The 16,363-nt window shown below is 43.8% G+C and overlaps 1 protein-coding gene across 9 annotated transcripts in view; it reads right to left on the bottom strand.

The window, feature by feature from the left end:
- The window catches only part of ADAMTS18 (ADAM metallopeptidase with thrombospondin type 1 motif 18), a 77,071-nt gene extending 68,369 nt beyond the window's left edge, over nucleotides 1-8,702 (bottom strand). For 3 of the 9 annotated variants that reach the window (XR_015773785.1, XM_088062338.1, XM_005530109.3), the window contains exons 1-3: nucleotides 8,464-8,702; nucleotides 8,303-8,381; nucleotides 6,103-6,419 (exon numbers count right to left, since the gene is read on the bottom strand). Coding sequence is in view for 5 of the 9 variants with exons in the window: in XM_088062338.1 (XP_087918464.1) it covers nucleotides 6,103-6,419; nucleotides 8,303-8,381; nucleotides 8,464-8,616 (549 nt within the window). In the remaining 4 variants the exon portion in view is untranslated. Of the gene's footprint in view, nucleotides 1-6,102; nucleotides 6,420-8,302; nucleotides 8,382-8,463 lie in introns of those variants that run through there. The other 6 variants (XM_088062339.1, XM_014258876.2, XM_088062342.1 and 3 more) reach the window with 4 other exon arrangements.
- Between the last annotated feature and the right edge of the window lie 7,661 nt (nucleotides 8,703-16,363).

Raw genomic sequence — 16,363 nt, 5'->3', positions numbered from 1 at the left:
CCTCTAAAGAGAGCCATTTGTGATGTGCAGCAGTTCCCAGCTGTGCAGAAGGGAACACACTGCCTCTCGGCAGCAGAGATGGTGCAGCCCACATGAAAATAGTGGCACTGAAAATAAAAATCCTCACGACATCAAAGACATCCTGTTATGAAGGGGTCACATCTGTGCAGGCAGGTCATCCACTCCTGACCCTCACGAGGGCATTTGTCTGTAGGCTCCTCTCTAATGGACTAGGCAAAGTGTGGGAACTGGGTTTAGTGGAAGGGCTTTGCCACAGCAAGAAAAACGCTGATGTTTCAAGCACAGACAGCGACTACTGATTCCTTTGGAAGTGATGATAAGATTCCTGCTTAACAAGGAGGGCCAGGATGAACTAGCTCTGTACAAAGGGATAGTCCCTGTTTCTGGACAACAACCACTCCAAGGGTTCAAGCAGGGGTGCCCACAGCAGCCTGAAGTTTGGTTGGAAATACACCAATGAACCATTTCATTGCTGCCAACTGAGCAATGACAGAGCAGGCACAAGTGAGAGAGGAGCAGCTCCTGCGGGCACTCAAGAGCAGTCTTGCAGCCACAGCCCACTGTGCTCAGCTTCCCCTACGTACATTCCGGGTTTTTAACATAAAACCAGGAAGAAATGCAACTTATTACTTTTTCTGCCAAGCAGAAGCAGATTCTTTCCCATCACTAATCTTCTTTAATTCCACTTCTTACCTATCAGGAATCAGTAGTGCCAAAACACCTGGGATAACACTGCCTTTGTCTTGCAGAGCTGAAGGCAGAGTTAAACAGAAAGCTTATCAGACAGATAGGGAGAAGGTTGATCAATAACCTAATCTCACAATTCATCACCAGTCAGGGCAATGCTGAGCCCAGAATCACTGCCTTGTATTTTTCTAGTACAACCTAAAGTATCCTCGAGAATATGACTATTTCCCATTGTCTTCTCATTTTCCTGTGGAGACTTTTCTTATTTTCATATTTAGCAGATTATGGAGTAATGGAATAATAATGGGAAAATGTTCACCAAAACAGTGGACAAAAGGATGATCCTGTTATAACTGCGTTATAAAACACAGCTGGTGTTTAATAAAGGATGGAGATGCAATGGTGCATGAATACAAAGAAAATCACAGAACTCCCATGCAAGACGCTGTTCATGTTGTGCTGGTACAATGTCAGAAAATACAGGATTTGTGTACTGGCTTCTGGGCAGACTAAAAACACCTTTAAGAATGATAAAAATCACCAGCTCTTTACTTAGCTTCTCCTCGAGGTCCCACTGGGCCAAATTTTGTTGTATTTTTACAGCTGTAGATTTCTAAAGGACTCTCACTGCAGCCAGCAATTATTCTGTACTCTCACCAGCAGTCTGGCTCACCGAGTTTGATGGCAGTTTGTCTGCATAAGAACCTTGGGATTTGTCTCAACATACTTAACTGGACTTAAAAGTGTGAGCTCTGGGAATAGGAGGCTGCTGTTAGCACCAAGTTAAATAAGGCTAATACCAGGTGCAATTAAATGACTACAAAGAGTGAGTACTGAGCTGCCTGGCCTGACTGCCTCTTAGGTGGTCAGACTGCATCAAGAAGATTTAATTTTGTGGCTTCTTTGATACTTTGAGCAAAGCCCTGCCCCTCAGACACATACCCTGCAGAGAATTAATACATCTGTTTATCTCTCAGTGCTACATCTATAACCCTTCTTGTCTAGAATCCTCTGACAGCTCAACGAGTGTAACATGAGTCATCCCTCCCTCCCCTTTCTCTTCCTTTGACTAGACACTAATAAACATAACACAACTTGAGACAAGAGGCTCCTTATAATGACAGATTCGACCACAACTCACCAAAACCAGAGGAGGGCACCACTCCTTCTAAATGAGGTACATAAATCAAAGGGAGAGAATGGCCAAACCCACCTCTGGTGTGAGCAGGTGCAGCCTCTCAGGCCTCCATGCCAGGGCTAAACATGGCCTGGTTGATAAAATTGTGTTTTATCATATGTGTCCATAGTTTTAAAGGACCTGGACTGTTCCACTGAACTGAACTGGCTTTTTCTGACCCAGAATACACACACATCCTGTCTGTGATGGAATGGCAAGAGAGGTCCTCACGGTGGATAAACAGTTCTCTCCTCTGGGCAAGAGTACTTGCTCTAGACCCTTCACCTGTCTCCTGTACCCCACAAATGCTGCATAACAAACCCCTCGTTCATTAGGGCCAACAACAATTCCTGTGTTGTGTACTGGATTATAAACTTGTTTGACTTTGCCAGAGTTCATGTTCACAAGGGGAATGTGACTTCTGCTTCCAAAAGCACAGTTATAAATTACTTTTGAGAATGTCTCTACAATACAACCAGAGACCTCTGAGGTTCTCTTGTATTCTGTCCTGATTTACTGTGTGACTGCAAACAACTCACTTTATACAGGAGATTCTGTACACAAACCTAAGGTAAGGAGACAGAAAGGAGACAAAAACTGGCCTATAAAGAGAGGCAAACAACACAGTGATACAGGCTAGGAAGGCAGCAGTAAATGTCATCATGGAAGTGGAGTTAAAGATGGTGAACTTACAATGGATCTCATTTTTAATGCAGATTAAATAGGACAAAGTGGGTGAGAATGGGAAAGGGGGAAAGAGGTAGGCATTACACAACCATACTGAGTAGGTCTTAAAAGACCAATTTCTTATTCTAACCGTGCCCAGCATCATCTCATTTAGAAAAACCTGAAAAACCACAGTAGTCTGTGTATTTGGCATAGTCTGCCTCCCAATGAGCTAGCTAAAGGCAATTATAAGTAATAATAAATTGCTAAATAATAGTCATAAAAATACAATTAGACTAAATAAGAATTAGCTCAAATCAGGATTTTGGGGAAAAAAAGGTTGAATGTGAAAGAACAGTTTGAATTGGAGAATGTGAACAGAGGATGAAGCAGCAAGACAAACTAGTAGCCTGGATATACCAAGTGGGAGAGCACAAGGCATTGAAGGAAACTCCAAAAAGTCATGCAGGAATAACACAACGAGATCCATTATTGATTGATTAAATCAATAATGAAAATCAGTGAAGAAGAGTAAAAAAAAAATCACATTACTTTCTATTTGGGATTAACATTAAGATGATGATAAAGAGAGAAACTAGCTTTGCATTTACTAGCATAAACTCATTGCCCAAAGTTGTAAGAGTAAAAAAAAATTATTGCTGGGAGTGAGAATGCATTAAAAAAATACATGAAAAAATTATTGCAGCTTCTGTGGAAGGAATGTATCATGTTCTCCATAGAAGGTCCAGAACAGAGTTTTTATTTACAAAACAAGTAAAAGCACTTTTTTTTTGCTGTAGAACAGATGCTCCAGCAAGCAAAGGATGCCGACTGAAATAGAAAAAGGGCAGAAGACAGAAAAAGGCAAGTTTCCAGTTGAAAGCTGAAGAACTTTGATGGTGAAAAGAGGCAGTACTCACAGTAAACTTGTGCATTCTCCTGAAATGCTCGCTTGCTGTATTAGAGACTTGTTCAGATAAAGATCCAGCTCTGCCTTCTGACACACCAAGAAAATTGTGTTGACTGATGGAAACATTTGGTCTCAAATCAACAAATCAGCATAAAAACGTGGGGCCTTCCTGTCAACTAAGCCATTAAAACATAATATACACACATCTCTTAACAGATCTAGACCAAAGCAACAAATTCTTGCTCCTTTCCAGTGTTAAGTTAAGGTCACCCTGCCTAACAAACCATTTCATATAGACTCTCCCCAGAGTCTCCTCTGCAGGCACTGGCAGATAACAGACAGCTGAATGACTGAATACTCTAGGTCATCTAAAAAATTAGATCAAAGAGTCCTCGTAGTCTATTGAAATGCAATTGCTTCCAAATCACATTGTGGTGTTCCAGGCTTGAAAGAATGGGTCACTGCAGCTTTATTGTAGAGAAGCTATTGCTAATGAAAGGAACAATGGAAAGATTAGTGCTACCAACCATAGAGAAGAAACACCACTTTCGGTTTAATTGCAGTGAACAAAGCAAATAGGAAAGAAGGGCAACCAAGTGACAAAAGTAGTTGGTGAAAAAGGATATAGAAGCTATTCACAAGGTTCTCTTGATCAGAGCACAGCATCCAGACTTAACATATGATTACTGAATTTGGATCCCAGTGACAAGTGATGTGGGTGTCATTACAGACAGCTGACGACATCTTTAAGAGGGCAGCCTTGTAAACTGAAAGAATCCTGTTGGTAATTTGCCTGGGATTCATTAGGTGTACTGAAATTAATGGATGGGCAGGGAGAGAAAGGAACAATAATACTTTGGGGTACCTAACCTACAGGAGATCATTGTAAGTAAAGATTTACTTCATTTGCCAGTTTAAAACAACAGTTGAAGGCAAAACCCATTGAACCTTGAAATTAATTTTAAAAAGAGATTCTATTTGTTGATAAACTAGGTACTTCCATAATTCCATAATAAGTGTGTTCATACCACAATATTTATTCTCTTTTGATCAGTTCCTGGATCTTTTCTAAGTGAAGCTTACCAGTCATAACAACCTCTGTGTCGAGACAGTGGTAAAAGATCCATTTCACTCTCAGTTAAGATCACCACGTTCTGTTCCTCTGTGACCTGAGGCAGGCTTGAACCTTCCTTCTCCAGACAAGACTTGACAAGCCCAACTTCACTTAGCTCAGAAAGCATGTTAAAAAAACCAAAAGATGGCCAAAAACAGGGGAGATCTCTCAAACTGCTGTGTGTAGGTAGAGCACTTCCCGTAACAAAAAGACAAAACACTGCAGCAAGTGAAAACAGGGTATTTTTCTGAGTAAATCTGATAAAAAGGTAGCAGTTGTGAACATGAGGCTTCCATGAAAACAACTGAGCACATTTGATATTAACAGTTCAGCATCAGAAATACAACTTTAAAAGCAAAAGAAAGCTTCAACCCAGCTCCTGGCACCTGCTCCAAACTCACATTTGCTACTGTTCAAATGAACTGTTAAGACTCCCCTAATTTGATGAGGGAAAAAAAAAAAAAAAAAAAAAAAGGGAAAAAAAAACAGGTACAGCACTCAAAATATAAACCAGACCACTTCAAGCAGTTATCAACAGCCCTTCCTAATGAACAGGCTTCTCAAGTCACTGATTCCAGTTTCAAAGGAAACACTGGCTGTCTCAAGTGCTCCTTCTTTGGTCCCATCACACAGCTTAACAGCCCTCAGAGACAAGTACCTTTGCAAAACAGAGCTCTAGAGGGTGACCCAACATATCCTCTGGACCTTCAGTCAACCACAGAGCACACAGATGACTTCATACACTTCCCACTCAATGTCACTGCCTTCCTCTGCAGCCACAGCAGACTGCTTTGCAAGTGCAAGGGGGGATTAAGCCTATAAAACATCCTTAACTCTTAATTTTGTAGATGATTCTCCTAAATTACATCAGGAAAGCCTTCTCTGCAGGCAATGAGCACTGTCAAACGTATTTTGAAAAAATCACCTGTGAATAATGATTTTTCATGAACTTGGCTGACAGCCATAAATGGAAAACACACAATGATAATATTTAATACACTCATAAGAGATCAACTGATCAAGACTTGTGAACTCAAATAAGGCTTGAATTATCAAAGGAAACAAAGGGAAATTTGTTCATAACTCCTGCCAAGCTAGGAAATTCACCCTTCCTTAAAGTAGTTGACAAACCTAGATAATTTTTTTTTTTTTTTTCACAAGCTTCTGGATTGATTTTTTTTTTTCCTTTATTCATCACAGTTCACAAAGGCAGGAAGAACTTTTACTTAAGAGTGAGCAGAGATGTATAAACTATCACAAACTCTAACAAATTGCTATGGGATAATTGCTAGGACTACCAGTCTTCTGTTTTTTTTCCTGAAAGACTGTCACCAAAAAATACAAAGGTTTTGATGCAGTTCATTTGCTATAACAAAATCTCTTCTGTTAAATATAATAACAACTAGTGATACTAGAAAAATCAGAAAAGGGTGTATGGTGTCCTGAATGTTATATGAACTACATTCCTTCAGCTACTATTCCACATTTGAAAATACTTTTAATGATTTGTTTTAAATAGACACTTACCAAGCCTACACACGTAGATATTGCTACCGAAGAGGTGCTATCATTCCTTATAAATCCCTGGTAGAAACACTGCTCAATTTCATGTTCCTGAGAATTTGACACTCCATCTTTCCCGAGTACCTGGACAATAAAACTGTTGCTTAAAATGGTCGAAGGTTTAAGCTCTAAGTGAAGTTCCTGTCCAAATGCTGAAAATTTGTAGTGCAAGGAACTCTTTGAACTCTGAGTTGATCTCTTTCTCCTAGTACTGTGCAAAACATCATGTGAAATGTACGATCCGCTGGCATCCACTCTGACAGGTGTCACAAACACATAATCTGTAACGATAAAGAGTTGCCCATCAGCTCTGGCATCCCACAAACAAGGGTATCACTCTGACAGGGTATCAGGCATTCCTTGTGGCATGGAGCATCCCCTCGCTTTGGGGCTGGCCTGCAGGCTCTGCAGCCTCGGTGAGCGCTGTCTCACCCGCACGGATTCACCCCCGTAAGTCACACAGGCTCCGTGTTTGTTTCCTTTCTGCCCCACTGAGAGGCACAGACTAACTAGCATAGCTGTGAACATTCCCACAACTGCTCCTCTGAAGACATTTGTCATCACCAGCAGATCTGTAGATTTTCTCCTCCCCCTGTATTAATTGCTGTCAAATGTGAAAGCTGCTCTGGTTTGAGAAGCTCTTCCCCAAAAATGCAGCAAGTTTTGTATCACTGTAGGGGTAGCCATGACTGAGACCTTGCAGAAATGTACCACTTGTTCAAATGGATTAAAGGATTAATTTATTAATGCCTTAAATGAGTAAGACCTCATCTCTTTGTAGTGACTTGATTAGACTGGGTTTCAAATTGTACCTGACCTCCAGCAGAAAGAGATTACATCCTACCTAATAACCTTTACTCAGCCATTACTAATTGCATGTCAAAGGAGTTTATTGTTTTGAGTAAAACATGCAAAAAATTATAAAACTGTTTTTGAGGAGAACACTCAGATCTACTCAGAATCACCTAAAAAAGGGAGTGGGGGGAAGGGGAAAAGAGGCCATAATTCAGCTGTCTGTACAAGCAGGTGCCTCACTTGCAGTGCATTACCACTGGTGTTGACCTAGCCATGCAGGGATTACCTGTGTCCTGGAACCAGGGTCTGAGTTTTGGCTATTTCCTGAACTATGATCTTTGCATCTATTCCTGGTAGCCTAAATAATTACGCTGAAAAAACTGCTTCCCAACCCCATTTAATTTGTGAGCTGTGTTTCTCTGTGGATAGTTGGAGATGTCCATGCACTTGACAATTAATTTCTCTTCCTAAACTGAAATAACACGATTAAAAATGAAGAAAACCCCCTCCTTCCTGCATTGTAACAGATGTTACAAATAGTCTCAATCAATCTCTTTGCCTGAATAGACTTTATTGGACACAACATTAGGCTGAAAACGTGACCACTGATAGGTCGCTTTTCCTCAGACAGTGGAAACAATACATCAGGAGCTTTCACTTTCCTCGAGTGGTGTTAATCAACGGCAGAAGCTGAGGACGCTAAGCAGGCTGGTGGCCAAAAAATGCAAGCAGCTGCTGGAGAGAGGGAATCCCCCAGTGAGCAGAGCATAGGGTGCAAGAGGGCTTTCCTTTCTGCACCCTGCTGTGGTTCTCTGTTGTACTTTGTTTCTACTCACACACAATACAAAGCATATCCTGCACTTCAAAAGTCCCAAAGTCATCAGCATCTACGTGTTAGTCACTCCAACCTGGGAACAAACGGCTCCTGAGCTCCCACTCACACAAGCCCTTTCTCTCCAGGATTTTTTTCCCCCTCAGCCTGCATTGCACAGCTCCTCCTGCTCTCCCACGCGAACCTTTTCATGACTTTTGTCTCACTGCTTCCACAACAGACACATGAGGCTTTGCTGCTGTGGCTACACACGCATTCATCTTTCTAAGCGCACATGGAAAGGCGGATGCATTAACCATCTCATTCATTCGCTTTGCTGCTACATATTGTTCCTTTCAGCTGTAGCACACAGGGTTTAACAAGTTAATCCCTGCCCAGGGCTCACCATCCCGCAGTAGCCAGCCTGCTTGCACTTAATGCTCCCCAAACAGCGTGACTACTTTCCTCTAAATATTCACTCCGAGATAAATAAACAAACAAATAAATAAATAAAGCATCCATGCAAACGTTCACATACACAGAAAGAGCTATACAAACCGTGAGTCAATTCACTGATGCTGTCACCGGTTAAAGTCGCTGCATGAGACATGCAACAGAGGCAACACAGCTGAAGGGTCTGCAAGAGAAAAAAAATAAGAGAGAGAGAAAAGGAGTATTGGGCGAGATTTCCTTGACAAGGCACCAGAAACTGCAGTAACCTGGTATGAAAGTACACTAGGCGACCGCAAAAGAAAGCGCTCTCGACCTGCCTTTACAGCGCTTCCGAGCCACGGGAGAGTCTGGAATTGCATGGAGCTGCCGCCGAGGATCGCAGCAGGTAAAGTCCAGCCGGCCAGCAGGAGCCAGTCCATGTTCCGCCGCGGCCCTGGCGGGTGCTACCTGCTCCCCGGAGCCCGCATGGTCACCTGGGCGCTGCCCCGCTGCGGCGGAGCGCGGGGAGCGGCGCCCAGGTGAGCGCGGCCGCGGCCGCCCGAGCGCGCTTTAAGCGCAGCCTCCGGCAGCGCCAGCGCCGCGGCCGCGCCCGGGGCGAGCGGGGCGGGCGGCAGCGGCGGGGCGGAGCGGGGCCGAGCCGGGCGGGACCGCGGCCGGGAGGCACCTGGGGCCGGCCGCGGCGGGCGGGGGGAGCCGGGCGGGGCGGGCGCACCTGCGGGGGTGCGCGGCCGGCGGGGGAGCGGATGGGAGCGCGGGATGCTCGAAGGGATGGCGGCGGATCGGCTGGTCCAACCGCGGGCGTCGCAGAGCACCGGGCGAAGGGTTGTTGTCTCCAGACGGTCCGGGAATGTCCCCAGCGAGGGAGACTCCACACCCTCTCTGGACAATCTCTTCCAGTGCTCAGCCGCTGCACAGGGAAGAAGTCCTTCTTCGCGTCCAGGCGGAACTTCCTGGGCATCGGTTTCTGCTCGTGGCCTCTCGTCCCATTGCTGGACACCTCCAAGTTTCACCTGACTCCATCCCCTCGGCACTCCTCCATCAGACGTTTCCGATAGTTGGCACTATGCCTTCACACATTGATGAGATCCCCTCTCTTCACAAAGAGCAGAGTTCTGTGAGGACGCTGGGGGAGCTGAGGATGCTGGGGGAGCGCAGTCCGGGACAATCCGTGCAGCTTCCACCACTCGCTTGGAGACAATGTGCTGTTATTTTCTGCTCTTTTCAAAAGTCACATCATTGGGAAAACAAAGAAACAAATCACACAAAGATTAAGGTGCCTGGGAAGCGAACACAGCTGTGACAGGTACTGGAAACTGAACACTGATGTCCATCAAGGAGCTTTTCACACAGTGACTCAAACAAATTGAGCCAAACATAGCGCCAGGTTCTGGTCCCAGCCAATGTAGTTGTGCTGTTACACACTCTTTTCTACAGAAAACTTCAGGAAAGGATCAAAGATCCAAATAATCTAAAAGCAAACAAGTACTGAAGTGGATGGGACTGGTCCAGGCTGGAAATCTATGCAGAACTTGTTTCTGATGATTTTGGCTGCACTTGGGAGAAGTGTCTCTCACCTCATGGTCTCCCTTTTGTGCCAGAGAGTTTTCCAGTATGTGTCTCGGTCCAATCTCACTCAAAATCTCCCTTGTCCCACAGTCACACAGTGAAAATAAACAGTAACTGTGTCAGCTTAAGGTGCCTCTTTGCTCCAGTTGGCACAGGAGCTGTGGTGAGCATGGTGGAAGCTGAGGTGAGATGGAGGTCATCTCCTCTACCTGCCCCCTTCACCAGGGGTATCGCACTAACTAGTCTGGGGCAGTGGATTAGACAGATCTGAGATATTTTTGCTTCCAAAGCATTTCCTGTCTTTAAACATTAAATAAGTTCCCAGGCGTGGAATTTCTCCTCCACCTCTCTTCACTTTCCAGCAGGTTTTACATTATCAGCTTGCTGAATATATTATGATAAAGTTTCAAGATCTTTTTGTAGCAATGCACCTGCCACCTCCCACTGAGTATATTTGAATGGAAGAGCTGGCCACAGGTTTATGATGGTCCCAGTGGAGCAGAACACATAAAACATGCTGTGCATGTGTGCAGATAATAGGAGAAAAATATAAAATTACTGGGCTGCAATTTTATTATCAGCCCTCAACACCCTGAACAGACAGACACAATTGTTTTCAGTAGACTACCTGACCATGAAAACTGACATTTAATTTGCTGTGAGGGGAGAGAAACAAACACAATTCTCTAGAAATTACAAGAATTGTTTAAGAAATAAAAACACAACTTTCACCATGAACTTTGCATCACAGAAAGAGTGTTTTCTCTGGGTTTCTGTAGAGTTAAGATTTCACCCTGGGGATTTATAGTTTCTGGGTACGATCAAAGAAAAAGAAAAAAACGTGACCCTGTTTTGCATGACTATAAATGACATGCATCTAAATTTGAGTTGGCATTAGGCAGGGGACCCCAGCCTTTCCTGGTCTGTAGGCAGCAACACTGATCAGTTAACATGCTTAGAGAACATCATCCCTGAGCCAATCAAGATCCTAGCTGTGGTGGTCATAAACATCAGAGAATCCTGCAAGGCAGCTGGTTCCATGTGCAAACACACCATGCAAAACATCAGAGAAAACTAAAGCTGCACAGCCAGCAGTGGAGTAAACAATGCAGTCAGAGGGAGGCTTTCCTCCCCCTGTCCCCAACAACTCCCACCTCAGATGAGCACAAGCACAGCTCTCCTCAGAGACAGACATTACCACACTGCAGTCTCATTCTGCTCTGTCCTCCCTAAAGTCTCAGGCTGGATGCTCCCACTGATTTTTTATGCTGGTTAGTTTTGTCAGTGTCTTTACAGGTCACTTTTTTTCCCCTACTGGTTTGTATCCACCAGTTCTAATTGTGTTCTACCCACGTGAGAAGCTCCTCTATTACCAAGGAATACAAGGAACTGTGCAGACCCAGTAAAGGTTGTCACCCTGGAGCAGCATCACCCTGCAGGTAACAATAACCTTCTTGGGGAGGGATCTCCAGCCTAGAGATCAGCTACAGACCCCGACTCAGGAGGTCAGGATTCCTCTCAGAGCTGCAAGGCAGAGTAGGAGGTTGCTGCTCCACACCAGCAGTGAGTTACTGCTTCACTTTACCCACACCAAGTTCACAAGAGGAGAGCCCAAGTTTCACCAGGATGTCTCAGGCCCCTCTCCAGACAGACCACACCTGCATGCAAAGTGTCTGCCCACTGTCCTGATGTCTGCATGCAAAGATGGACGTTCTTGTTTCGACTAGTGAGCATGTCAGAGAAAATTGATTACAGTTTTTCAGGATTTTATTCTAATTCTGAATCCTTTTCCAATAAACTTTCCTAGATATTTTTTTTCCCCAAGAGCTATGCTGTCATGGCTATCACGATAGAGTCAAGCTGCACACAGAACTCACATGGTTGTGGCTGCCCCATCTCTGGAATTACCCAAGGCTAGGTGGGATGGGGCTTGAATCAACCCTGTCTAAAGGAAGGTGTCCCTGCCCATGGCTTTGGGTCCCTTCCAACCCAAACCTTCCTGTGGTTCTATGGTTCTGTGCTTACTGGTTACATGACTGACAGGCATGCAGGAGAACAACGCTACCATGTTTCTTTTGCCATCTTTGTTAGAGCAAACTCTTCATCATGTGGGACATCTGTGGCCACTGAGATGAGTGAACGATCCACAGAGGATGGAGAGCTGTCAATCTAGATTATCTTCCAGATTAATTTGTGTTTAAAAGGAATTTGTATAATTTATAACATAGTCAAGCTGCATATGGACTGGGGGCAGACTACTTCCAATGGGAAATGGTGCAGGGGGGGCTCATTTTAATGGATATTCAGTGACTGTGCATAGTGGAATCAGAGCAGAATTTTCCTTTGCTAACTCAGCATCCAGCTTCCTCAACCGTCCATTCCTGCTGACCATTTCTGGGACCATTTCTTGCCAAATTCCACACTTGTTGGGTTACTCAGGATACATATAAGCAGTCCATAGGATTCTTCCAGCTCAATCTTTGTGCTCTCTATGTTTATCCTCACGAAGAAGTTTCCCTCTTGTGAGGCACAGGAGCCCTTTGCCTTCATTTCCAGTGAGGGATGATTAACCACATGCTGGGTGAAACTCTTTGCAGAGAAGTCTTCTTAGAAGCCCCTTTACAAATGACCCTCTTTAGAATGAGCTGGTAGTTTTTAAAACCCACCAGGTTTATCTTTGTCACAAGTGGAAGAGGCCCCGGAGTGAAATTATGTTCCAAAGTCAGTTTTGCTCCATACACAGTGCAACTGCTAAGGAGGCTTTTCTTTCTCATTACACTTTTCATTCAATAACCTCAAGGCATTTTGTGAATTTATATAATTTGTCTAAAGAGTTCAGCAGCTGTTACTCAGTTGCAGCAGGTTAAGACCACTGGTTGAACAAAATATGAACAACTTAAAAAAGACCTTGGGGAAGGATTCCTATAGACTCAGTGGAGTTGCAGGGATGTGCTCAGCTGGTACCAAATCCCATTGGTACATCCGTCTGTACATTATCTAAACCCATGCAAAACTGTACAATTTGAGGCCAAATCCTTTCAGCTGGCATGCCTGACCACAGCTCCTTTCTCTGGTTGGGTTAGAGGACCTGTGGAGATAATCTTTGTATCCTCCCTGCCAGAAGGATCCTTTGTGTGGAGAGAAGGCTGTGAACAGGGAGAGTTGGTGCCCCTCAGGTTTGGGATGGGGGCACATCCTGGCACACTGAGAGTCTGAGGACACTGCTCAGCTTCCCCACAGCTGCAGCACCTTCTGCAGCTCTGACTTCCACAGAGCAGGGTTATAAAGTACCAGACAGCGCTGGAATGGCAGCTGACAGCAGATCCACTCCTGCACCGTCCTCTTCCCCCTCCTCCCCAGATTTTAAAAGGCTACTCTCATAAATAGAAACTCCAAGGACTCCTTTGTCTACTTCCACAAAATCTGAAGCTGACTACAGTGTTCTGAGGAATGGAAAATGCTAGTCTAGCATGTTCCCAAAAGCATGTTTCTGCATTTCTAACCAGTGTTCAGTTTACCGTAGGAGCTACTGGAATAGAGTTGCTTTTGCATGATGGTTAATTGCATTTTTCAGTGACACATGGCTATACCATGTCACTGGTTATTCTGTTTATGGGTAACTATATTTCAGCTGACATGAAAACTCATAAGTAACAAGAACACGTACTGGTTGACTTAGTGTAGTTCCTCCATTAATTCCTGATCCTTAAGGACCTGAAAGTTCACAAAATAAAATTCCAGTGTCTCACCAGTTTCTTTATTAAATTCTGCTTTCTGCAGAAGCCTTAAAACATGGTGTCAGGACAGAAGTCATATCCTCAGCTTGTCTCTAAACCCACAGTTTTCAGTTTGCATCCTATAAATTCTGGCAAACTCCTTGCAATAAAGAGTAATCATTGTGGAATAAGTTTCCACCACCATTTACAGTAATATTTTCTGTCAAAAAGCCCTTAATTCATTTAATGTAGCTTTTTAATCAGAGCCCCTGGAAAAGGAGCTCCATCCAGCATTCCTTCTGCACCCTAACTCCGTGAAATCAAAGAAACAATGTTTACATTTTTTCCTCACCCAATTTGCACGTAGCGCTGGGCTGTTATAGTCCCAAATAAATGCTTTTGATTACAAATATTAAACACAATTTTCTGCTTACATGCATTTCTCTGTATTGCACAGCATGTCCATCCTAATTTGATTAGTTCTACACATTTATTTGTGCTAGCTGGACATCCCGTTTTCTGGCATGGAGTATGAAGTTCCAGCTATCCTGCTGACTTGTTACCATTGTCCTTGCTCTGTCCTGCGACACAAGAGATGTGGGCTCAGGAGCGGAACTAAACCCACCTTCCAAGCAATGTTCTGCATTTCTCCGGCCGTCTCTGCTGTAGGCTGGTGCTTAGATTTTAGAACAGATTAACTGACTTGCATTTCTGGTGTCACCAGCAATTTTTGAAAGGGGGAGGGGAGACCAAGGAAGCAAGACAGACAACCTAAAAAACTTTGCAAACAGCGTTCGCTTGGCTCCTGTCCAAACGTCACCAGTTGCTGCCACGGTGTCCCGACCACTCTGTGGCTGAAAAGTGAACAGGGGGAAGCTGCAGCTCTGTACACGGGGGCTCTGTCACACACCCAGACCGAAATTAAATGAAAATGTCCATCACTAATAGAGGAAAAATAAAAGCTGTCATTGTGGGTGGCCCGACGAAGGCTTTGCAAGCACTACATTTTAGAAGAGTTTTCCTGGAAAAGTGCCAAGGGTAATTAAAGCACAGGTACCTCCAAACTCACAGAACTCTAATAAAAACAATTACGCAGTTTATAAAGTTGTGCACGTGCCAAAATTTGTATTTATACAATGGATCAAAAATGGCACGGGAGAAACTGTGCAGTCCAGCAGGTTCAAAGATCCACTTTGAAAATGCTTTTTTTTATAAATAGTGATTTGCACTCTACCCGGAAGGCTGGGCAGCCTACAGAGGCACAAAGACACAGCTAAAACCCCTGCAAATTATTTCTAAGACACTAGGATTGGTTTCAGACGTACTCTGGCATCACGTGCAGGAAGGAAAGCTCAGTCCCTGTTACAGTCAGCCAGCATCTGCACCCCAGAAAAGGATAAACCAGGCCAAGAAACAAAATCCATATGGAAGTTTCAACCTCTGTCTTCCATGTTAGGAATGTATGAGATTATTCCACCCCCAAGACAAATGGCATTGGGATGAAATGGTTCCTCATTCATTTCTTGTTCTTCTTTTCATGTCTGTAAGCAACACGTATTTGTTTCATCCAACAGAGACTAAAAGTTCTGATTTTCTCCCCCATTCCTGGTAGTGTTGTTTCATTACACCCAAGCCTGAAATATTATCTTGCTTTTTCATTTTATTACTGGACTGGAAAGGTGACTTCTGCTGATGTGACTAGTTCCCACAAGTGCTGGCAGCAGTTTGAAGATAAGATCTCTGGTAACAATTCTCCTGCTTGTAGCCAGTTAGTTTCAGGGTGAGAGTCTGAGTTCTGGGATGAAAATTTTGGGCCTTGATTTTCCACAGTACCAAGAATTCACAGCTCCAGTTGAGATCAAGAGGAACTGAACTTCCCTGAGCATTTCTGAGCATGGATCCCTGTGTGCTTTTGAGCAACACACCCCAAGAAGAATGTTGCTGGGAAGATTTCGTCTCCAGTCTTTTATAAACGTGTTTCTTTTATTTGCTACTCATTTCATGGGCCAGGCAAAGAAAATTGGCTTCTCTTTTCTCTGAATTTCATTATTTGCAGATTTTTTTAATACAAGATAATGCTTCTTTGGCTGGCTCCTGGGATTCCTCTATTAAAAACTTCCCTTCCTTCTCACATCAATGAGCCTTTGTTGCTTCAGCCTTCTTGCTGGGAACACAGATTGCAAAGGAGCTCAGGAGCCTTTTCAGTCCCTTCTGTGGAACAGTTGCAGCGTACTCACAAATCCTTTGTTTTGCCATTCTCAATTAACTATCAGCCCATTTCCTATGAAAATGAGGTGGTTTTACTTCTGGTACAGTGTGTGTTCATCTTCCCTTGGTAGGTGTCTGCCCAGACCCACCACCTTCATGTCCTTCTTACCCGAGCTGGACCTCTCTGGGGGAATTTTAACTACAGCTTGGCAAACAAACAGGGAAAGGTCTCCCACAGAATTATGGAGCTGTTCCATATTTGCTTCTATAAGAAAGGGCTTGCAGCACCATGCAATACTGTACAAAGAAGGTGTTGTCTAAAAGATCTGCACAGATACTCTGTTTGCTGTGCACTGAAAGACTCTAAACCCTTGTTCCATAACAAGAGTGGGATTTGTGTCTGACACTGGAACATGGTGTCTTTTGAGGGCCAGAGCTCATTACTTGAGGACTACACTGCACCACAATGGCAGTGAGCAATCACAGCTTTGGATGAGGGCATTAACTTCCTTCAAATTGCTTTATACTCTTTATATATATATTTTTTTTTTTAATATATATTTATTTATTTATATTTATATATTTAAGAATATAGTAGCAGTAGCTCTAGAGGATTCCTTGAGCTAGGTGCTGAAGACATGCAGAACAGAAAACTGGTCCCTATCCCAAGAGCTCA

The sequence above is a fragment of the Pseudopodoces humilis genome, chromosome 14, assembly GCF_049639895.1.
Source record: "Pseudopodoces humilis isolate 2021_Gansu_Grassland_sample_001 chromosome 14, ASM4963989v1, whole genome shotgun sequence".
Lineage (NCBI taxonomy): Eukaryota > Metazoa > Chordata > Aves > Passeriformes > Paridae > Pseudopodoces > Pseudopodoces humilis.
Note: the sequence above shows the minus strand (reverse complement) of the source record. Positions and strands in the feature narration are given on the sequence as shown.